The 24,871-nt window shown below is 42.3% G+C and overlaps 1 protein-coding gene across 1 annotated transcript in view; it reads right to left on the bottom strand.

Moving 5' to 3' along the window:
* Positions 1 to 13,466: 13,466 nt before the first annotated feature.
* TSLIG3A (tRNA splicing ligase complex subunit 3A) overlaps positions 13,467 to 24,871 on the bottom strand; it is a 343,839-nt gene continuing 332,434 nt past the window's right edge. The window contains exon 8 of the mRNA XM_086927472.1: positions 13,467 to 15,430. Coding sequence (XP_086783598.1) covers positions 14,693 to 15,430 — 738 coding nt within the window. The 3' untranslated portion in view covers positions 13,467 to 14,692. The remainder of the gene's footprint in view (positions 15,431 to 24,871) is intronic.

Raw genomic sequence — 24,871 nt, 5'->3', positions numbered from 1 at the left:
TTGGGAAGTGGGATCAAATTTGAGGCCTTCAACTTTATTAATGAAGTCCATGGTGTCTCTCAGGTACGATGGAACTTGGACAACAAGAGGTTTCAGAAATATGTCCACAAATTGAGAGATCGGCTCAAGGACCGAGTCACACCCGGACACAATGGGGCGTCCCGGGGGTGTTTTAGAGTCTTTATGCACTTTCGGGAGAAAGTATAAATGAGGAATCAGTGGATGTTTCTTCACGAGATATTCCGATTCTTTGGGTCTGAGTATTCCTGATTCTCTGGCATCATTCACAAGTTTGGTAACTTCGTCCAGTATCTGGGCTATGGGATCTTGTGTGATACAGCGGTACCACTCCTGGTTGTAGACGTGGCTTCGTCCTTCAGTTCTATATAGGTCGTTGGACCACAGAACCACCGCCCCTCCCTTGTCTGCTGGCCTTATAATAGCCTCCTGTTGATTCTTCAGTTCATGTATAGCTTCTTTTTGTTTTTTGGTGATATTGCCAGGTACGAACAGGCGTTTCTTCTCGAGGATGTTCAGAGATGACATGACAGAACGCTCGAAAGCAATGATGTTTTTCGAGATATTATGATTGGGAGGACAGAACGTGGACTTATTCCTCAAGCCTGAGGCTTCAGTGAGAACCTGGTGAGGCGAGTCCTTGAAAAACCATCTCAGGCGAATTTTTCTGAAAAATTCCATAACCTCCAATTTGATTCTGGTAAAATCCATGGCAATCCCAGGGACAAAAGAAAGCCCTAATTCCAACACTTCTTTTTCGGCTTGTGATAAAACTTTCCCAGAGATGTTAATGATGGCAGAGGGTTTCACGACTTGTAGTGTTGTTTGCGTGTCGTCATCTCCCACTGGGGTTTGAATCTCGTCCGTTTCTGCTGTTGGCCCTGGCCTAAAAAAGGCCTCTTTGGGGTGTTTCTGTTCTGCTGGTTCCTGTTGGAAGGACCCTCGCCGGCATCAGAGTCCTCCATTGACTCCGAAGAGGATGTCTCGGAGAACGTGGTGAACCTTTTCTTTGATCTGCCTTGGTTGGTATTGAGGTATCTGGTGGAGTCGGATCTGGTATAGAACTCATCTTTGAGATATGGATACACCGTCTCGATGTTGAAATTTTTTTGATCTTTCTCAAATTTAGAGTTCTTAAAGTTGATGGTGTTATCTCTAAAGGTAGCTAATTCCTTGTCAATCTTTTCTAGGAGAGTTTTAGCCTCAGTCTCGGTGTGATTATCTTTGATGGCTCGCAGTTGTTCCTCAATTTCCTCCTCCTCCTTTTTTAAGATTCTTTGGGCAGTTTCCACGGTATGCACCATCAAATCCCTACTGCATTTTGTACTGATGAAACTGAATCCTTTTCAGTAGACTGGATCATCTGTGAATATTACGGGTACATTCTTGATCTGAAGCCCCCATGGAATAGTTCCAGCTCTAAGATTGGCAAGTAAGAAGTGGCCAAGGAGCTCTGTTCTGACATGTTTTTTACGAAGTCTGATAAGCTTTTCTGCAAAATTGAGCCGTTTTGCCGTGCTGCTAAGTTTGACTGAGGAAAAAAGGGTAGAGTCAGAGAGGAGTTTTTGGATGTGATCCTCACTGAAAGACAGAGTGTCCTTTTCAGCCATATTAAATTTTCAGGAGAACAACCAAAACCTGAATACAGTTAATGCACAAAATCGACCACTGTTTTTTGTCGAAACACAAGAAAACCTTGCGAGCGAGAGCCCGCTCTACCAAACTGTATACAAATGAAGGTATTGGACCCTGCAGCTGACCAGCCTGGATCTCAACAGTTAATAAACAGAAAAAATGGCTGATCAGGATTATTTCAAGGAAGATCAGGGCCCACACATCCCGTATCTACTGCGTGGCCAACAGTTTTATATTACAAAAGAATTTATTTTCATTTATAATCAAATTTCATTGGTTCATCCAAAAATGACATCAATGGAAAATTCTGTTAAAACAGTCAGTTGAAAAAACGTACAATTATGTGTACAATATATACAAATATACAGACATTTACGGTAAATACTCAAAATTTCACAACACCAACATGAAGCTTAATACAAAAGTAATTACATTCCAAACTGATTGCGACATAAACAACCTTTACACAGAGAACGATATTTACACATGGGAAGGAACCAGTCCTTTGACTAGAATACCAGTGGACAGGCGGATCTAAAGATGGAATAAAGTTGCCTGCCTGTCTCACAGCACCTGTGATGGAATATTTATAAGATTGCCAGCAAGGGCCCACAAAAGTGGTATTAGAAGCAAAACAGGGACAACCCCCCCTAGCCCCCTTCATGGGAGGCAGCAAACCTAGTGATCTTTCTGAAGAAAGACAAGCCTCCCTTGTTCCCTGGGTCAGTTAAACCATTATTATTGTTAAACTGTGACTGGAAGATCTACGCTGAGGTGCTGGCAAACAGACTAGGGAGAGTTATATCACCTTTAGTCTCAATCAAGCAACTTGGATTTATTCTGGGTAGAGGTACAGAAGACCATATTAGGAGAGTGATTATGTTATTTGACTTGGCTGAAATCCATAAAATTCCTCTGGGTCTGATTTTAATAGATGCCGAAAAGGTATTCAATCATGTTGCCTGGAGGTATCTGTGGTCAGTTCTGGAATGGGAAGGGATTCATAGGGACTATTAAAGCTCTATATAAATCTCCGACCGCCAGAGTTTGAGCAATAGGTTTGGAATCTGAGATTATACATATTTCATGGGGAACAAGGCAGGTATGTCACTGCTCCCCTTTATTATTTGCACTGTATATTGACCCTTATTAACCAGTCGGAGGGGAGTCTATGTATGGAATCTAGATCTCAGAACCAGGTAGAACATAGAGTATTTGCATATGCAGATGATGTGGCTGTAGTAACCCCAGACCTCACTGCTAATTTTGTTGAGATCGAAAAACGTGCACAACAATTTGGACGTTTCGCTGGATGTAGTATGAATGAGGCCAAAACGCAGATACTTTGCTTGAAAGGAACAGTTTTTAGAGATAAACTGAGGATCTCAGAGGCAACCTATTTTGGGGTTAGAATAACTTCAAATTTGGATAGGTTAGTGGAGAAAAACATGGCTCCAACCCAAGTTAAGATCAAAAGGGAGCTGGATAAAATGGACCATTTGCACTTATCATTAGTTGGTTGGTGTAATGTAATGTAATAAAAAATGAATGTTCTACCTTAAGTTTTATACATTTTAGGACTATTCTGGTTGAAATTAGTAAATGTGGGCTATAGAAGTTAGAATTGATCTATGTCACTTTTCTTTTGGGATACAATCAGGCAGAAGAGCAGTAAAACATACCTAAGACCATTATTATTGTTAAATTGGGACTGGAAGATCTACGCTAAGGTGCTGGCAAACAGACTAGGGAGAGTTATATCACCTTTAGACTCAATAACCCAACTTGGATTTATTCTTGGTAGAGGTATAGAAGACCACATTAGGAGAGTGATTACGTTATTTGACTTGGCTGAAATCCATAAAATCCCTCTGGGGCTGATTTTATTAGATGCGGAAAAGGCATTCAATCACGTTGCTTGGAGGTATCTGTGGTCAGTTCTGGAATGGGAAGGGATTCATAGGGACGATTAAAGCACTATATAAATCTCCGATCGCCAGAGTTCGAGCAATAGGTCTGGAATCTGAGATTATACATATTTCATGGGGAACAAGGCAGGTATGTCCCTGCTCCCCTTTATTATATGCACTGTATATTGACCCTTTTTAAGCAAAGTCGGAGGGGAGTCTATGTATGGAATCTAGATCTCAGAACCAGGTAGAACAGAGTATTTGCATATGTAGATGGAACAGAGTATTTGCAAATGTAGATGATGTGGCTGTAGTAACCCCAGACCCCACTACTGATTTGGTTCAGATCGAAAAACTTGCACAACTATTTGGAAGTTTGTGGATGTCGCACTAGTGGGGGCAGTCCTGTGAATATCCCAATACAGGCATGTCGGTGCAAGGGGAAGTGGGGCACAGATGCAAAGGCTGGACAGTTGGAACAATACGATTGAACGTATTATATATAATTAATATTACACCATATAGATTACACAAGAAAACAAAACGTAATACTGGTTATAGACTTTGCAAATGCATAATTGACAAGTCCTGCATGGCTTCTGCTTGTATATTCTAAGGCTACAAATAAAACGGTTCACTTTTCAGACCATGCCCTAAACCAAGTCTTACTAGACATTCTCAATCCCTTCACCCCCCACGTCCATACTATTTACTCCCTACAGCCTCACAGGTGTGTCCTGCTAGCTGTGTCATCGTTCAGAACTGGCACCCAGCCCAGCAGTTGAGCGGGTAACGCTGCAGAAGGGCCATTCAAATGCTGCAATGAAACTGGACCAACTAGCACTGTTAACCCAGACCAGCTGCAGCGTTGCAATGCAAAACAAGCCCATTAACCATTCTAGGAAACAACCGACGCAACCCAGTCCCAGGCACCGGTGCAGCCCAGCACAGGCTGGCCCGCTTCGCAATCCAATTCCAGCACTAACTTTACCACTAAAGCACGACCACAGACCCTCACTCACCTCTCCCTTTAAATGCCCAGTATTGGTGACGCACTTTCGGAAGCTCAGAGACCACCCTTCCCGCAATGACGTCATCGCGCTCCACGCACTGCCATAACAAACGAAGGCTTTGAGCATTAATTTTGCCAGTTTGTTATCTGCAATGCTCATAAGGAATGTGTTGTAATGTAACTTCTCTTGTGCATCCTCCCTATGCTTACCCCTGATCTACTGTTTGGCCCTTGATGATGTCATTGGAATGTTGGGATGGTTGGACAGTAAGGAGTTGTCAGTTGGCATGAGGGGCTGAGCAGTGGAACTGCTCCTGGTGGGGTCTCTACTCTATCTCATGGATCTGAAGAAGAAATAAAGTTATGATCCTGAACTACATCTACAGACTATGGATCTTTCTTTATTGTAACAGAATGCCACAACATACTAACTTAACCGGGAATGCTGACTCGACCCCCCACCCCACAGGCTATACACAAAGCATCATGCAGTTCTGAGCAAGCACTGGTCACTGGATGAACTGCGAGCAGGCAACCAGCGTGCGCGTAGAGAGGGAGCGAGGGGCCAAGCCGTAATAAATCAAGGCGTGGTGGTGGGAGACGCCATGCACGTGCACATCGCCTGTCCGCCGGCGCGTGCGCGCATGGTTTGTCTCCCTTCGGGAAAGAAAGCGAAGACAATAGAGCTTGCAGGCGAAGCAGCGCATGTGCTGCGTTCGCACGCGAGACCTAAAAATAAAATAGGAATACTCAACTCAAATGTTCAGGAGGGGTCAACACTCCAGCCCACGTATGGACCTATCGATCTGTAGTGCGTTCATGCAAGCTCATAATGGGAATTCTTGCGCTGCGATAATAAATGTGACTTCCCTTCCTAGAAAAAATATGAACAGCTTATAATCGAGATAACACAGAGACCCTGTATGCTGAAAAATATCATCTCTGAATTGAAGACAAACAGTAGCAGCCATAATTCATGAGGGTGGTCATTTATTTATTTATTTTGAAAGTTTTATCTTGTGCCATAGAAAATGATGATGCTCTCAGTAGAGGGGGGTCTTTTGAGACCTTCTTCATAATTCCGAAGAATTATGTTAGGTTATGTTAACTGAAACTTCTAGAGCGCACGTCACCAGGAGGTTTTATGGCGCTGAACTTGTGTAGTGTCGCCGAAGTTCGAACTATGCATAGACTTGCTCAATCAACCAGGTTTTAAGAGCCTTTCTGAACCGCAAGAGGTTGCTGCAGCTCCTGATTGCCAGAGGTAGGGAGCTACAGAATTTAGGGGCAATGTACGAGAGCTGACCGTAAGCTTCGATGAGGAACATGCTTTACGATCATGCTGCTGATGAATTTAGGACTCTTACAGTGCAAGGCCTTAAAGGCTAAGCACCCTGTCTTAAAAGCTGCCCGTTGGGCCATGGGGTAGCCAGTGGAATTTTAACAGCCCAGGTCTGGCAGATTGCCATTTAGGCTGTTTGTAGATTAATCTTGCAGCCTGGTTCTGTACTATTTGTAGGAGTTTGAGTAAAAACAAATGCAGACCGAGGTAGATAGAGTTTGAGAAATCCAGACGTGAGAGAACCAGAGCTATCACCACCTGTATGAGGGCTGAGTGGGTCAGCAAATGGGCGATCTTCCTAATTTTACGCAGTTGGAAAAAGCTGGTGGAGACTACTCCTCCCACTTGTCCTCTAAGCGAGAGATCTGCATTGATGGTGACCCCTAGGCTTTTCACCGAGGGGGAGGGAGTAGGGGGAATCCAAGTTCGGTCGGCCAGCAGTGCGGGCCCAAGAAGATCTCACTCTTCCCAGGCAACACTAATTCCGTCTTGCCCGGGTTGACTTTCAAGTGGTTAAGATCCATCCAGCGCTGAATGTGAAGCATAATCGTTTGAAATTTAACGGCAGAGTCAGGGGAGTCCAATGGAAAGACGAGCTGAAGGTCGTCGGAGTAATTGAAAATAGAATTTTTTTTATGTTTTAACGAATGAATCAGGGGCCTGAGGTAAAGATTGAACAACAGTGGGGACAGGGATGAGCCCTGTGGGACCCCGCATGTGGTGGTAAGCTTGAAGGCAGTGAAAGCTCCAAGTCTTACTGCTTGAGTTCTGCCTGCAAGAAAGGATTTAATCAAGTTGAGTGCAGGACCACGTAAGCCTGCCTGTTCGACACAGTTCAACAAGATGTTATGGTTGACCGATCCAGGAGCACCAAAGCCTGGGGGACACCCCTGTCCGCATTTGCTCTAAGAATTATGCCTTTTATCATCACAACTCTGAAGGACTGTGTTTTAAAAATATGTTGAGAGCACCCGGGCCCACAATATATCTTCATCTCCACATTATTTCTTTATCAGCAAGTACTAATGGTAATCACCCTTGTTTTTTCCATTATCAAATAGGAGCAATGACGAAAATGTATATACAGCTAAAACAAGTTTCTTGCGCTCACTTCACAAAATGACCACTCTCCTAGACAGCAAGAGGGTTTAGGGACTCAATGTTTTGGTGCCCGACTAGATGATATGGGAAGTATCATCAATGTGCTTTCCACAGAGGGCTTCAACACCAAATCGCATATATAAAGTTTCACTTTGATTTTAGGACTGAATGAAGTACTGCAGAGTCAGCCCTCTCACCTCAAGATCAGTACACTTTAGTTCCGAAGCTGCATTTATCATATAACGAGATGTCAGTTTACCATTATGCAAAATATTGGTTTGGTTCTGAGGACTCCCATCAAGAAATAGAGCGATCTAGTGCCATAAAATGGTAAAAACACTCAATGCTTAAACTGCAGTAGGTTTCATAGGGATTGCGTTTCCAATTGTCTACATGCATTCCTTCTATATATTAAGAATAAAGCATGGTATTGAAGTGTTTTGGAAAACCTGTGATCAACACTCATAGAAACCAAGTTGATCGTAATTCTGCCCAATTATGTACAACAGGAAGGTATATGTACATGTCCCAACCCAATACTTGCAACAACATCAGCAGTTAAAGAAGTGTATTTTCATAGCCAGAGAAACATTTTTCCAGGCATGTTCCTGAATGGATATACTTTGAAGCATTTTTATGTAGCTTACTTCTGAAGTCTTGAAAGAAACAATTCTTTCAAAGACCTTGATCAACAGGTCTAAAAAAAAATTCTTATGCATAAATAAGTGAAACTTTGCTAAATCGTTTGGCAGGGAGTAAGTCAATAAGTTTCTAATGTTACTACTGCCTGCACCCCATCACATATATCTTTTTCTTATAATATGTAGACAGAGGTCTGAGGTTACACCTATCAGGCAAACTCGTATTACTAGGGACCCCGTAAAAGATAAGGGCTAGTGGCTGCTTATTGATGTTGCTGTTTTCACAAAGACTTCTTTAAAACAGAAATTAGCATTCCTCTTTGGTTTTTTTTAATTGCCATTTGCAATTGAACTCCTTACCTATGGATACCAAGGGGTACCATGGTTTGCATCAGTTTGCGGTTCATACTGCAAATGGGGCTTTCTGCCTTAGCCAGTTTGGATCAGAATGATTGACTGTGTCCCCCTGATCCTCAACTGATAAGGTTTAGGGACAGTTCTCAGGCTATCACCGGCAGGGTCAAATGAGCCTCTAGTTTCAAACGATATGAAAGCGACACTTAGTATCCTTAGTTGGAATGTTGCAAGGATAAGGGATAAAATACATGACCCGGAATGGCTTAAATTCGCTACTCCGTTTGATGTTCATGTGCTGCAGGACACTTGGGCCGGGGAGCCAGTAGTGTAGGATGGGTATGCGAGTTATAATGTAGCAGCAATCCCTTCTCCTGGCCACAGTGCGCCAGGAGATCTGTCCATTTTGATCTGTATTTCTAAACAGCTAAAGCCCCATTCTCTTTTGTCATGCCAGGATTCAGATCTTATGGGTGATCTTAGAGGACTCGCATTTTTTGGTACAATTTTATAACTCAGTTAGGGAGCTTGGTTGTCAGATCAAAGTATTATTTCAAGTATTATCAATTTTAGAAGCCAGGTCCTTTGCATATCTAAAGGTTTTTAATGTTATTTTGGACATGGACTTTAATGCCAAGTTAGGTTCATATCAAAATGGAGGCAATACTTTTAGAGTTGGATATTTCCCTCTTACCACATTAATTTCAGACGGAGGGGGAGGGGAGGGGAGCTTCAGGTGTTAAATGAAGCCCTTGGCCATGACGGCCTGTGTAACGTGATGTCTGGGGAGGTAGTTTGAAGAAGGATTTACCCATATTTGTTGGGTGGGGGAAAGGAATGATGATTGATTATGTCTTTATATCAAGGTCTTTTGAGTTTTGTGAGCCCAGGAGCTGTAAACAATTCTGTATTTAGTGATCATAAACAATTGAAATTAGGGTGACGGCTCCCTCAGGTTTCAGCCCAGATACTGCCCCAGGTTTGACAGGTATAACGACCAAAGGTGAGGGTAAAAGCCTTCGATGGCGTAACCATCCTATCCCAACCCTATTTGAGGTTGTTGTCCGATCCAAACTAAAACTTACTGATGAACATTTGTAAGCCATCGACTTTCCACCTGTAGTGATCCTGGAGGCCTTTTTTCAACTGAATGTTTCTACTAATACTATTATGAGGGAACTGGCAGACCGGGGCCAAGCCGTACAACATGGCTGGTTTGATAAAACCAGTAGAGTGACCAACAACCAACTCTGGGAGGCCCTTAACGCAAGGCCTTGTAACCACAAGGCCATAATAGTGGCAAGGAAGGGTTAGAAACAGGCAATTAAGAAGCAAAAAGTGGAGCTCAAAGAGGCTTCTTGGGAGCGATTGATGTTTACTTGTGATTCTCAGGATTCAAGTGGTTTTGGGGCCATTGTTAATAGCAGGCAACCAACCTTGACCACTCCAGATACTGGCTCCACTATAAAACCAAAGCAATGGGAATCCCATTTTAAAAAGATTTATGCTCCTGGTTTAGATGCCCTTTCGGCATTGGATGAGAGTATTGATCTCTATCCGTTGGAGGTCAGGTTTGACCTGGATGAGATCTATGAGGAAATACAGGCTAGCCAGTCTAATAAAGCTCCTGGCCCAGGTCGAATACTGGTGGATCTTTATAAAGTCGAGCCCCATTTTTGGTCCCCCATTCTAACAAATGTCATGAATGATGTTGTTTAGATTGCTCTCCCTTTGTCTTGGAAAGCGGCAGTTATTGTAACAGTTTTTAAAAAGGGAAACAGACAAGATCCTACATGTTATAGACCCATCTCTTTGCTTAATTCTGTAGTGAAAATGGTAGGCCGCATCATATTTCAGCGTGTTGAATTGTGGGCGCAATCACATAAATATTCTTTGTTCACTCCAGTAGGGGTCTCAAGAAGGAAAAGGTACTATGGATCAGTGCTTCAACCTCAATCTCATAATAGGGAAATATATATTTGCTAAGTAAGGGGCTATTTACCTTGCGTTTTTGGACCAGAGTTGCGCATTTCACTGGGTGATTAGGTCAAAAGTATGGTCAAATTTTCTGTTTGATCAATTTTTAAGGGCACTGCACTCAGATGCAAATTTGTCAGTAAGATACGGCATCGGTGGGGAATGTTCTGACTCTTTTTCACTTTCGCATGGGGTTAGATAGTGATGTATACTGGCATCACTGCTTTTTCTCCTTTACATCAATGGTCTGAACACTAATTTAGTCGCACATGAGAAAGATATGGCCAAGATAAAATAAATTCCAGTACCTTCCTTACTCTACGTGGATGACGCAGTGCTGATGGCCCAAACGGCAAATCGGCTAAAAATGCTTGTTGACCTTTTTGTCAACTTTATGGAGGGGTTTTGGAGCTGGAGGTGAACAGCAGTAAAACACACTATATGGTATGTGGGAGGAAAAACACTAGAACTATTGTTATTAAAGGTAATCGAGTCACTAGGGTGCCTGATTACCCTTATTTGGGGGTTAATTTTGATTACTTGAACTGGCCCACATGTTTATCAAAAAGGTGTTCCTGCTTTTCTTAAGCCTGAAGTGCCCTTTTTAGATTTTCCAAACAGATTGGTAACAAACCCATGCCACCACTCTTGCACATCTATAAAATGAAATGCCTACCTGTACTTTTTTAAGGTGCAGCTATGTGGGGATTTCGCAATGGTAAGGCTTTATAGCAAGAGGAGAATCGTTTCTGTGAGGGGCTGCAAGGTTTGCCTCCCAATAGCTTGTCCTTATTTGTACATGAAGAATTGGGCTTTGAGTATGTAGAGGATTAGCTGGCTCCTGTACTATTGTGGATCTGTGTGTGGTCTGGAGATCGCACAGGATTAAACGGGGAAGGTGTGACGACGGTCTCAGAATTCCATGGCTGAGTTTTGCGGAGTCAGTTGCCCGCTCCTTGGGCTGCCCCGATCAATTTTATAAACCATATCTCCTCAGTAAGAGGGATAGAAGAGTAATTGGGAATCCGTTTTTAGAGTATGTAAAGGAACGTAGGAATTTGGAGCGCTCAAAAGACTGACCGCTAGATTGCTTCAGTCCCTCCAAACTGGGACGGGCCCTGAACCTCATCTCCTCAAAGTTACCCACCCGTGGGAAAGATCACTTCTGACTAAAGTTCGGGTGGGGTCCATTTAGTCATCTATTTGCCCCCCCCCCGACAGTTTGACCCAAACACGATCAAGGTGTGCCACTGTGATGGTTGCTCACACCAGACTTAGGAGCATCTAGTGCTGTTTTTGAGTTTTTACGACACAAGTATTTAATTCCTGCCATAAAATTGACGGGATTTTGACAGTTTCATCCTGTTTTTTATATTTAAAGCTATTACTGCTCATGTAGTAATGCTGGCTGTCTCCTCTTTTTTTGAAAGGCACCTTATATTGGAATAAGACTAGAAACTCTTAATAATGTAATGAAAATCTTTGCGCTGTATGGGAGTAGTATGTTGGAGCATTTCTAGTATTTATTAATATTGTTATTATACTGTTTTTAATCAGATATATATTTTTGTATTGTGGCCTTACCAGTTTGTAATTTGTTTTTCTTTTATGATTATATTGCATCATCGAATAAAGATTAATATGATAATATGATGATGCTACTGCTTTCGACAAATGTCTTGTTGACAAGGTGGGCAAAATAGATTTCTTGACAATCAACGCAACATTGGTGGAGGAGGGTCTTGTTGAAGAGGATACCATTAGTCTGGAGTTTGCTGATAGAGGATTGCTGACAAGGAAGTAGCGTTTGCCACTGGACCCATGCAATCTGTAAGGTATGGAGGATCAGTCCTCAGGTTGTCGATGAGGTAGCAGGTTGTTTAATTAGGGAAGCAGGGTTTAGGCACATTTGTTGTAAATATAGGCCTTCTATGCGAAAGGTGGCTTTTAGGAATGGGAAGGCATGATTTCCAGGATAACCAGGTCAAGGCAAGAACACTTCACACTTGTATTCATCCATAACAGAATCCCACATATTTTCTCTTCTGTGTTTTTTTAGACTACCAGAGGGGCAGTTATAGCAAACTCTTCTCCACAGAAATGAGACAATTACTCTTCAAGAGAAAATACCAGGCTTTTTTTTTAGTACATTAACAGTTTGCTGGAAAAGGAATGAAAAATGCCCCAATCCACTGTAATGTACTTGAGATAGAAGCAATCAATACATTATTCATGAGGACCATCCAAAATATTTTCTTCAGGGAACTGTTTTTAAATGGTCTAATGACATCTTTTAAACCTTTTAGCAGGGTATTCAGGTGTGGTGGCAGACAGAAATAAAAAGGAGTGGTTGTTAGAGGGAATACTGCTTTCTCTTTGTGCCCTTTGAGAGAAGGTCTTATGGGCTGAAACTCGTAGTGAGAAAATACATGACAAAGAAAACTATCCATGGTAGAACACTGGCGTTTAGCCTCTCCGCATCACTAGATGCATGGCAGACACAATGAGATGGATGGGTATAGTTATTGCTGTACTAAGTGCATGTCTATGCTATGCTAAATGTACTGAAGATTTCCAAAGTGAGTGGGGGACAATCAAAGCATTCTATAAAAAGTTGCGGCAGAAGAAGCCCAGCTTGTCTCCATTGTTTTAAGAGCTATCAAGATTACCCCTGTAAATGTTGCCGAGTTCATCAACCGTCTTTCTCTCACCTCCCTTCTTTTATTGGGTCTTTACATAATGATTGGTCTATAAACGTAGCTGTAAGGGAGAAGCTCCATCTTTGCAGACTTTTCCTGATACGTACTCCTATGTGCAGCCTCTGAGACAAATTACCTGCTCCTCTCCCAGGTATGCAGAACTCATAGCTGCGCTCTTTTATGGGACACGCAGCTAATCAAACTAACATTCATTTGCATTAACTGCATCTACACACCAGATGATTTCCTTCTACCTTTTCATGGTGCCTTAATGTCTTTGTAGCATTCTGTTTGGCCAATGAGTTTGTGATACCAGAGCGGACTTTCTCTACGGGTCAGAATTACACAGAGATTTGCAAGAGCCTTGTATTGATGTAATGAACGTTTTCTTTGTTACATCATCGTTTGGCCTGTTGAGGACCAACATCACACAACCAGACAGGGACACATTCTCCATGCAACCATCGATCCCATGGCAGTTTGTGTACCCCCGACGAAGTATTTTGGGTAGCCTTGCTACCAGTTTTATCAATACTGTGTGAACCTCAGAAAAATATATGTCAAGACAATTTCATTCAAAGTATCAGTTATAGGATTACAAACTCCGCTGTGATACTTAAGGGCTATGCAATGGAATAAACAAAATACTTTTTAGAACAATGGTATAAATAATCTTTTTCATTTAACACTCCAATGACATTATTTTATCTTTACTGTAATGACTAGTTATTACAATATAGGCAAAGTAAAGATAAAAGGAAAAAAAACAAAGCAAACTACCTGGAGAACAGATATTTTATTGCTCAGCGTTCATACAACTGCGCACCTTCAGCCAATTTCGTTCACAGCTTCACAATGCTTATTTATGTACATCAAATAAATCTTCATCTTGCGCTTATTCCCTAAAAAGGTATCATGTAACATTCAGGAAAGAATACTCAGCCAGGCTTTGTTATCTGCAGCAATAATGTAGGGCCTCCAGGGTACGCCTGGAAAGTAGTGCATTTCTCAGAAAAAAACAAACATCCTCGCAAAAATAATAAAACACTAAACGGCTCTTTATTTGTTGAAATAGTGGTAATAATTCCTGCACAAAGTAACATACTGTTCATAGATTTCACCGCTTCTCCTTAGCTGACTTCAAGTAAAAAAATTATTTCATAACACGGGAAAAGGTTTGAATAGCTATGCTTATCTGAAAATCTATATGCTAGATGCTTTTCACTTAGCTTTTTCTTACCTCTTTTTCTCATTCACCATTTTCAGAGTATATCATCCTTGGACTTTCCGGAAATAACTTGGCGGTACATCTCAGTAAGTGAAAGGCAGGGCTATATAATGTAAGATTTACAGAAGAGCTCAACTAATAGAGACAGACTGAATTTTCAGTTTGCAACTGTGAAATTTATTTTAAATGTGCACACACTCCAGTTACCAATAACTAAAAATAAAAACACAGAAAACCTCTATGAAGGAGCAACACAATTGTGCTTCAGAAAGTGTCAAATATCGGCAAAAAAGATACCACAAGGAACATAAAAATTATATTAGATAATGGTAACCACTTTAATAAATTGGTTGTCAATGCTGCCTTTTTTAAATCATTTTCTCAAAATGGGAGTCTTTATTACTAATCGTTCCTAAATGTTTAGGAAAGCAGAGGAAATCCTAAAGAAGTAATCTGAGTGATCAACCCAGAAACAAATCATATTTTGTTGACTGTTTATATAAATCCAAAGTATAAAAATTATTGAGGGTTCAGTCGAACAGCATTATGGTGAAAAATATTCCACGTAATACACATTTCTTAATAACGTTATAAGTTAAATTGATTCTTTTTTTAGAAAGACATTCATTCTGTATTCTTGAACAGTGGTGTCACCACAATGGGTGCAAGCCTGTTACACACATACACACGTACGTATTTTAAAGCACTTTTGGGCAATTGCTGAACCGTGGGTCTCTATTAACTGAGCTCTGCTGACATTTAAGTTATAGTAGCCTCAGCTAGTATAATTTCTTCCTTGTCCAAAGCCAGATTGATTATACTGATAGCCTCCATGTTGAAAATGTTGCTCAAACTGACCACCTTGATTATAGTTTTGGCTTCCTCTTCCCCAGCTACCTCCTTGGCCTCCACGTGCACTACGGCCACCACGACCACCGCGGTCACCACGGTCACCACGGTCACCACGGTTTCCTCCACGGCCACCTCCTCTGTCATTTTGGTGACTGTTGTCTTGATATCGGTTGTCTTGCTGGTATCCTCCACCTTGGTAACCACTTCCAGAGTAAGAGGTGGGTTGATATCCACCATAGCCACCTCCTTGATAACCTCCTCCTTGATAGCCTGCTCCTTGGTAACCTCCTCCTTGATAGCCTCCACCACCCCCACCCCCACCTCCATGATAGCCCCCAGTTTGGTGGCTAGCGTCTTGATAACCACTTCCACCACCATCAGTCCAACCTCCTTGTACTTTACTTCCTCTCCCTCCACCTCGACCTCCATGATCATAGCTGCCACGGTTGCTTCCTCCACTGCTACCACGTCCACCTCCATGATCATAACTTCCACGTCCACCATAGGACTGATCATAGCTGCCTCTTCCACCACCTCCTCCTCTTCCACCGCCTTGCTGTTGTGGTCCTTCTGGCCTCTTTTGCCAGGGTGGCATCTCAGGAGGTGGAGCTTCAATCTCATTTGGTCTTCCACCTCTATCAGGCACTCTACCCATTAATACCTGCAAAAAACGAAATGGAAGACCTTAACACTAGAGTATTTCAATGTTAAACGTTTTAAAGAAAAATAAATAGAAAAAACATTTTATTCATAAGGTTGTAAACATTTCAAAATAAATATTGGTTTGAAAGCAGTCAAAATGTTGCTAATTTGTCACATCAAAAATCACAGAAAATTAACAAACCCATTTCTAAATATTATTATAAAGTATCTGGGTGTTATAACCCTACCGTTAAGACGTGTGCCAAAAACAAATTAAACGTAAGAACAGAATCCATTACAGATCGTCAAATGTAAAATATCAGCTAGTTAGTTGTGATGATTTTCTAAACAAGAGTATTTATCCACATTATTATGTATTTTATTTTGAACTTACACTGAATGCATCTTCCATTCCTGGGGTGATAGTTTAGTTTATTTCCTACTTTTTGCACATTTCAATAGTACAGCAGTAAGCACTCATGTCAATGGAATGACAAATGTAAAACCGAATTGCCTAAACTTGCTAGCCCAACAATAACCACGACTGCAGAGCAAATTAACAAATGCAACCAGAACAAGGAACAGCTGTACATTTGTGACAGTGAGAACATTAGAAAACAACCATTGGCCATTGTAATAAATGTATATTTTGTGTAGGGAAAACGGTTTCTGGAAGTCTGTCAAGAAGAACAGACTAGGTACAGCGTAGGAAGCAATAGTGTAAGTATCTACCACAGACGTGAAGGGAAGAACCAGCAGATTCCCTCACACAAACTGGATAGGTGCATCATTGGAAAACGCAGTATAAGATTTCATCACTGTACTCCGAAAGCAGCTGAAAAGAGTGGAGGTCCCCCAAGGATGATCCCTAAAGAATAAGACTAAAAGCCCACCACGGTGAAGAAGATACATTTCAACTAACAGTGTTTTGAAAACAGAAAAATATGATTGTGGGTCAGTTGTTGTTGGTTGTGGAGTGTGCAATGAGGATACAAAGATATGCGATTACTGTGTATACAGCTGGTAAAATAGCAGAAGCACTTTCATCACACCACTACCCAGAGACGGTGGCTGGAGTGGAAGATATCCAATATTTTTTTATTCCAAAACTTCTCCCGGAACCTAACAGGCTTAAAATATGAATTCAGACTTGTCAAACTCTATTCCAGAAGGTTTTTACAGTTATATATGTTGATTGTAAAAAAAAGTATGGGCAGTAGAGTAGAAGTATGGGCGGTTAGAGAAGAATTAATACTTCATTTGTTCACGAGGTTATGGAATAGGAAATAGAGGCTCTTAGACAGCAGGGCTACATGGTTATTGGGGTCAAAACGGATTTTTCCCTCACGGATTGCTGACCACCCCTCTCCTCTGTACTCTTTAAAGTTGCCACATTTGCCTGTACATGAGTTGCCTCTCAGATTGCCTAGTATTTCCACTTACTCTCAGTGGGCTTGTTGCTCCCCCACCCCCATGAGCACCCTATCGAGCACCACGAGTACTGCCAGCCCGGACCATTGATGCACCTCCACTGAGTCTGACTCCTCTGGTGTTAGGAGTAGGGGCGTGTGACAGGGCAAGTGTGGCTCTGCGGGGGAATGGTTAAAGGTGGTGGCACGAGTGGATGCACTAAGTTGAGCTGTAAGATTGTAGCCAAGTAGTTATATAAGGTACAGCATGGGTTTCAGCTTGTTTATCATACATAAGGTGCAGTAAATTCCAAGCTGAAATAGGTTTGCAAATTGCTTTGACTGTGCCTTTGATTTGGTCTTTGACTTTCGTTTGACTTATCTTGGCCCTGTGAAGCTCTGGATCGGTGACCTTGAGCCTCCCATTATTTTTCTTCGCACTACCATAGCAGTTCTATTTTAATATAATGAAAAAGCGCAAGTTGGGGGCAACTAAGCTGAATACTTCCCAAAACTCCATTTTGGATGGTTTCATTAAGCAGGCAGTAAGGGTCATCGATAAGGAAATCAAACTAGCCAAAAGACTATTATCTCTCAATATGGGCATATTGGAACTATCGCAGACACCTGTAAGGCAACCCTTACTTGGAGGTGCAAAGCCATTGCTTACATAGAAAGACTGGGGTATCCCTATCAACAAATGTTGATATAGGCGACTCAGAAGATACAGCACTAGCTACACAACCCTCACTAGACTCTGCCCCTGCGGTGAAATGCATTAAACCTGTTCCAAAACAGAGGAACCTTGAGGACCAGCCAGTAATGGGTGCCCCAGATTCTACATTGGAATCCCCGCCGCAGAACTTGATAAGTTAATAATCGAACAGATCTAATTTTTCAGGTTTTAGAATGATCATAATGATCATGTTACTAAAAAAATGGCAATCAAAACTCTGCACTTGTGACGTCTTTATTGGAACTTAATTCACATGACAGTACTTGGCAACAGACAAATTTCTGTCAACAGTTACCATGGTCCACTTTAAATAATTTGCCTTCCTTTGTGATCCTTCTCTCCCCATCTGCCTCTCTTTCCATTACAAGCCCCTTGCAGTCACACGCATCCTTTTCACCTTTCCCTTCCGTCCTTTTCTTGCCGCAATCAAATCTCCAGATGACCCATATACTTCACTCACCTCTGCCATTGTCAGATCCTCTGGCCTAAAGTGAAAAAGGAAACTCGCACGAGTGAAAAACTTTATTTCTTAGCCCTACATATCTGAGGACTGTCCACATTTTAAATGTCACTAAATACACAATAGCCCTCCGAAAAGTGCACGGACACCTGGTCATTACAGATCACATGGGTAACCAAGTCCTACACAGGAGCACGAGCAGCCAGATTAGTTAGGACCACAAAGTAAATAATCACCGGACCATGGAGAAAAAGGAAAACATTGCTAACCCACAGATTTCCATTGGCTGGGTGCACTTTAACAGCAGCTGATCGGCTGCTGGGACTGTCCAGTGTCAGACAGCCCCTGTGACTGGGCAGGCTTGCTTAAAGATGGGGCAACAAGCAGAGTAAGTTATTTCAACTCTCTCTTCCAGCTCCTCTTCATCAGGCTCATTGTGAAGAATGCTGCCGCATTCCCCCATTCCCCTAGAAGGCTCGCACAGGGCTAATAGCCTCGAGCCAACTACAGATGAGAAGGAAAGTAAACACCACAATTTGCTTGTTTTTTATGCTGGTGGGTAACCTGCTTCCTTGCCAGCTTTATAAAAATCTATAGGATAGATCTGTGTTAGGATTGCAGCAAATGCAATAGCCTAGCACTTAAATTGGTAGAACTGCATGTATGGATCAGAGTAGATGGTGAGAGTACCCCAGGCAAGCCTAGAGGCAGGACCATTGTAGGATGCACGTGAGGGAAGGAATAAACAATTCAACATACTATGCTTCAGTAGTAGGCACAGAAGTGGTCCTACAGCTAGACCAGTGGTGAACTCCCATGTGCAACTTGGGCAAAACCTGGTGTAAGGCCAGGTATGGCATCTCAGGGAAAGAAGCCCCATGTTAGCTCTGCAGGAGAAGTCAGGTGAAATCTAGTGAGAAGGCTCATTCATGCCAGGTGAAGTCCAGTTTTAAGCCTTTAATGGCACACTGATACGTCGCCTCAAGGTCTCATTTTATACCCAAGTTGGCCCTCATAGTACCTCAAATTTAAGGTCCCAGTAGATAGAACTTAAAATCCATTAAGAGCTCTCTGTGTACTGCCGGAGTGAATCACACAAAAAGGCTTTACTAAACAAATACACAAAGCACCTCAAACTCTTGACAAATTCAAGAACAGGATATAGACCAACAAATAGTAAAGTTTCCTAAAGATGTCTACTTAATTCAGTTTTGATGGTAATTTTCTTTGTATGATGGCTTGCTTTGGAGAACCTATGCTTTACCATTTTGCTAGCAAGCAATTTATACCACAGCGTTCTCCCCAAAGTGTATTTAAAAAATATATATATTTGTATTATTATGAATAACAGCAGTAGGGCATAAGTCAATCATAAGGTGCGTACATAGGTCAAGGTTGATCAACAGATAAAAAAGTCAATACATGGTGCAGAAAATTACGATAGTCGACAAAATATTCCTTTGGTACATCATTCAAGGTCCACACTCCTCCCCAACCCGACCCCCCTCCCCCTCCCCCCCCCCCAATCAGTGTCACTCTGTTCATTTTGCCTTGGTGGTTCACAGGTATATCCCCTATATTCGTTCCAGGCATTCCAAATTTTGTCCCACTTTCGAGGGCATCACCGGTGTAAGTACACTGCTCTCTCCATCAACATTGCAGCGTCTAAATCTTTGCACCAGTCTACGAGTGCGGGCACCTCCCCAGATCCCCAATATTTGGCTATATTTCGTTTAGCGTACATTGTACCCAGTGTTACCCAGTCCTGGGCAGAGTGAGCGAGATCGTTAGGTTCCCAGATATTCAATAAACAGCGTTGTGGTTCTGAGACGACAGATTCCTTTACTACCTGGGACATTGTCCTCATGACCTTAGCCCAGTAGGCTGCTACCTGGGGGCACTGCCATATGGTGTGGAAGAATGTTCCTTCCTCCCCGCAACTCCTTAGACAAAAGCGGTGTGTGGCTCTCCCTATAGTGTGCAAGGTGCCCCTAGTGTAGTATACTCAATGCAATATTTTCAGTTGTACCAGAGTCTGGAAGGTATGGCCACCTCCCGCGGGGAGGATAGCGCGGTCTGCCAATCTGCTTCATCAATCTCCCCCAGATCAGTGGGCCAACTGTCCATTAGTTTATGTGTGGGGTCCTGCAAGTTATTAACCAATTTACGATAGACGAAGGAGGTTGCTTTCTTGGGCATGTGTTCTGTAAGTAGTCTGTCTTCTAGTGGGGTGGATTCTGGTACATCCGTATCCGGTGGAATAACCAACCCTAAGGCAAGACTAATCCGCAAGTATCTGAATTTTTCCAAGGGTGGTAAGTCATATTGGGTTTGCAACGGTTTAAATGACAACACAGCCCTCTTCTACCATAGGTCTTCTACCGTGGAGATACCTATTAGATCCCACGCTTTGAAACCTTTACTATTGTGAAGTCTGCCCAGCCGTCGTGAGGACCAGAGCGAGGTCATTTGTGTAATGGTGTCCCTACACTGGAGACGAGTCTGCGCTCCACACCAAAGGCCCACTGTGTGTGCTGTTGGGCCAAGGAGGGAAGAGGTGCCTCTCTTATCATACAGTGCGGCGAGTATTCCTGCCTCTCCCAACTCATACCTGTCCGCCTGGAATGCTGGTTCTGTTTGGGGTGTGTGTAACCGTTGATTTATTATTTTTAATTGGGCCGCCCAGTAATAAAGTTGGATATCCGGGAGGGCGATGCCCCTGTCATACCAGCCCCTAATTAACTTGCTACGTGATATGTGCGCTGGTTTATTATTCCAAAGAAGGCCTGATACCAATGCATCTATCGTTTTGAAATACTTTGGGGGGACAGGGAACAGGGTATTCTCCAGGACATATAGTAGTTGGGAGAATGTCATAATTTTATACAAGGCCGCTTTACCTAATAGGGTCAGGGGCAGTGTATGCCAATGTTTCACATCATTACGGAATCGTTCCAGGAGAGGTTTCACATTTAGAAGGAAGAAAGCACTCGGACTAGGCGCCACCTATACACCCAAATACTTGGAGGACTCTTCTGTAACCCTTATAGGACAATCCACCGGGAGCAGTGGGGGCGGTCCTTTAAGAATGAACAAGACCGACTTGGACCAGTTGATATTATTTCCGGACGCCCGCCTGAAAATTTCACAAATAATTAGAAGCACTAGGATAGATCGCCTGGGGGAGGTCAAATATAGAAGTATATCATCTGCATAGAGAGATATGCGGTCTTCCCACGTTGCAGTCCAGTGCAGCCCCCTAATCATGGGGTCCCATCGAATCCAGGCCGCCAGCGGCTCTAATGCCAACGCAAAGAGTAATGGAGACAGTGGGCAGCCCTGGCGCGTACCCCGACCCAGCAGGAAGTCCCTTGAGATATGGCCGCTGGCCACGGCATGTGCTAGGGGCTGTGAGTATAGTAGTTTCACCCATGCACAAAATTTGGGTCCGAAGCCGAGATGTCGGAGGACCGCGAACAAATAGGGCCATTCCACCATGTCGAATGCCATCCGAGCATCCAAAGAAAGGATGACCGCTGGTTCTTGGAAACATGACATTCGTGCCATTACTGCATGGACTCTTCTCAGGTTGAGAGCTGTGTTTCTATTAGGCATAAACCCGGATTGGTCCCGGTGCATCAGCGTCTCTAGATGTGGGGTCAGTCGAGTGGCAATCATTTTAGCCAGGATCTTGGTTTCTGCGTTAAGTAAGGATATAGGACGGTATGATGAGCATTCATCTGGGGATTGCCAGGTTTCAGCACTGTAACTATGGTAGCTATTCGTTGGTCACGTGGCAATTCCCCTGATTCCAAGCTATCTAAGAACATTGTCAGGAGGTGCGGTGCCGTAAGGTCAGATGTACGCTTATAAAGTTCAATGGGGATCCCATTCGGCCCTACAGCTTTCCCCGACTGTAGGGAGTGAACGGCTGAGAGGACTTTGTCATAAAGTCCGCTCTAGGAGTACGGCCTCTTCCTCTGACAGGGCCAGCATTCGGATATCTTTACTATAAGTTTGCGCCTCCTCTGTTGTCATGCGAGAGTTAGCAGTATAGACTTGTTCGAAATAATCAGCCAAAGTATCAACAATATCTCCAGGGGTAGTAACTACCTTGCCGGTCGGGGTGCGGAGGTGAGCAATCGTCCTCTGTGCTCTTTCCCTTTTATCCAACTAGGCCAGGAGGAGTTTACCTGCCTTGTCTCCTACTTCCTATATAGTATGTTGCGTAGCCTGGAGCCGCAGTTTAACTCCCGCGGCCCCCCCCAAGTGTATTTTTAATACTTGGTATTTCATTATGCCAACTTGTGAGGCAAGAGAAAAATCCATGATGGAGAAGAAAGATAGCTCTAGCTAGAGTATACTCCCTCACAGTCCAGCCTCTCCATCTCAGAATAGAAAGTGATCATGGTCTTGTGTAACTTTGTCATCAAGTCATATTCTGCAGTGACAAAATACTGCACCAAGACCTCAACATATTTAGAATACGCACAAACTATAACTTGTGCCAAGGAGCAACTAGAACAAGGTTATTTGGGAGTAACAGTAAATGCTGTGAACCAATTACTGTTCTTTTTTTGTGTTGACATTTTTTATTGATTTGTACAATAAAATACATAGTAAATATCGATTTCATAAAATATTAGAACCGTGACAAATAGAAACTAAGAATATGATGAGAAATAAAAACGTAGAAATAATGTAAATGAGATAATTAAGAAATCATTATTTGTAAAATAGTGAAATATGAATAAATAAATTATTAAATGTTTACGTATTAATAGACAAGAAAAGAGATCAATAGTACATATTCTATAATCTGTTATAGTAAATGACAATATAAAAACGTATGAATATATCTTATATGTAGGTAAAAAGAATGGCTTAATAGATATAACAAAATTGAAAGAATGAAGCTACACAAGCTCAGAGGAGGGTGAAAAGAGGATATGAAAAGTAAAAAGCGTAGAAAAGAAGAGAGGGTAAATAAAGCAAAACAGCGCCAGAGTAACAGAGGGATGGAAAGATACAGGGTGGGGAAAATGAAATAGGAAAGGAGAAGAATATGGGATAGTAAATTAAGTAGGTAAATTATTTACATTAGAAGAGAGAGTTGGGTTAGGATCGTCATCCATTTTAGTTTCCAAAAAGTGAGACTAAGTTTAAAGAAAAATTTCATCTTGGTCCTGAAGATTGTAGATTGTGCGCTCCTGTAAGGCCGTCTGCATCATTGCCACCAACCATTCTTCCTGAGAAGGAACAGATGGAGACTTCCAATGGCGCAAAATGCAAATTTTGGCTGTAGCCAATGCAGTGTGAAGAAGACGAATCTGTGGCTTAGAAAGTTTTGGAAAACTACGGAAGTCATGTAAAGTAATGGTAGAAGGTGTAAGTGGTAAAATTAATGCCACTGTAGAGTTCAGAGTTTGCCAACGAAGGTCCAAAAAGAGCTGGTGTGTGGACATTCGCAAATGAAATGGACTATATCACAACCAGGATTGAAGCATCTCCAGCAATTGGTATGCGATAGTAAACCCGCTTTATGTAGTTTAACCGGTGACCTGTGCCAATCATGAAGAATTGTAAAGATGCAGAATTCAAGTCACGCTTCACAAACACCTTTGTGCAACCCCTCCAGAATGTGATCCCATTCAGCTATAAGCGGGACTGCCATTTAGTCCGAAGATTATGAGAAAGAGGTTGCGAAAAAAAGAGGTAGCAAAGAGGTTTTTAACACCTTAAGTGCTGCGCCTATTCCAACGGCCGACGGCACCACTACCTCGGGAGTGCTGCCGTCGGCCGTTGGACGTTCCAACTGCACCTGCGCAATGGAACGTTCAGCACTGGAGCTGGACATTCCATAGCTGCTAAGGTGATAAAGACCAGAGGTCACACCCTTAAACTTCCCCCATATTTGCAGATAAGATAATATTGGAGAAATCTGAAGCAACCAAGGGGGGATCCCAAGTGTTTCTTCAGACATTGTTGAAGTTGAATTTATTTAGAGGAATGTTGTATTGGAAGATTGAACTCCTCACAAAGTTGGGAGAAAGTTTTAAAATCTCCATCATGGAGAAGTTGATTTGGGCAATAAATACCAGCTTCTTGCCATACAGGCCAGGATAAAGTATGACCATTGATACGAATGGCTGAGTTATTCCATATGGGAGCTTTAATATGAATTTGCGGATTTGAACTTAATATGCGATGACCCCTCTGCCAAGATCTATGCAAAGATGATAAGATCGGGTTTTTAGGATCAGAAGAACTAGTCTCACTACCATATAAAAGAGATAGTCCTGGGACCTGAGATAGGAGATGACGTTCAACTGATACCCATAGTGGCATGTCTTTAGATTTTGGCAGGAAATAAGAGTTGAGAAATGTGTAAGACAAGGGAATAATGTTCAATGGATGGAAGGCCCATACCACTGTATAACTGGTGAGCCTTTAGTTTGGCAGCAGCAAGAAGTGGTTTAGCTGAGCCCCAAATAAAGAGCTTAATCTTGGAATCAATTGATCTAAGGGTAGCTAAAGGAATTTGGAGGGGGAGCATGCCTAAAACATACATTAATCTTGGTAAAGTAACCATCTTGATAGCTTGAACTCTACCCCATAAAGATAATCCTAGAGCTTTCCACTTATCAAAATCCCTCTGCATTTGAGAAAATAAAGGAGCTAAGTTATCCACAGCCATATTTTCCAAACCTCTATTGATCAAAATTCCTAGATATTAAAGATGTGAAGATTGCCAGTGAAAAGGGAATCCATAAATTGCTGATTTCGTAGTGTCAACTGAAATAGGTAACGCTTCACTTTTATCCCAATTTATTTGGAGGAAAAATCATTAATAAT

The sequence above is a fragment of the Lissotriton vulgaris genome, chromosome 6, assembly GCF_964263255.1.
Source record: "Lissotriton vulgaris chromosome 6, aLisVul1.2, whole genome shotgun sequence".
NCBI lineage: Eukaryota > Metazoa > Chordata > Amphibia > Caudata > Salamandridae > Lissotriton > Lissotriton vulgaris.
This window is presented reverse-complemented; position numbering and strand designations above follow the sequence as displayed.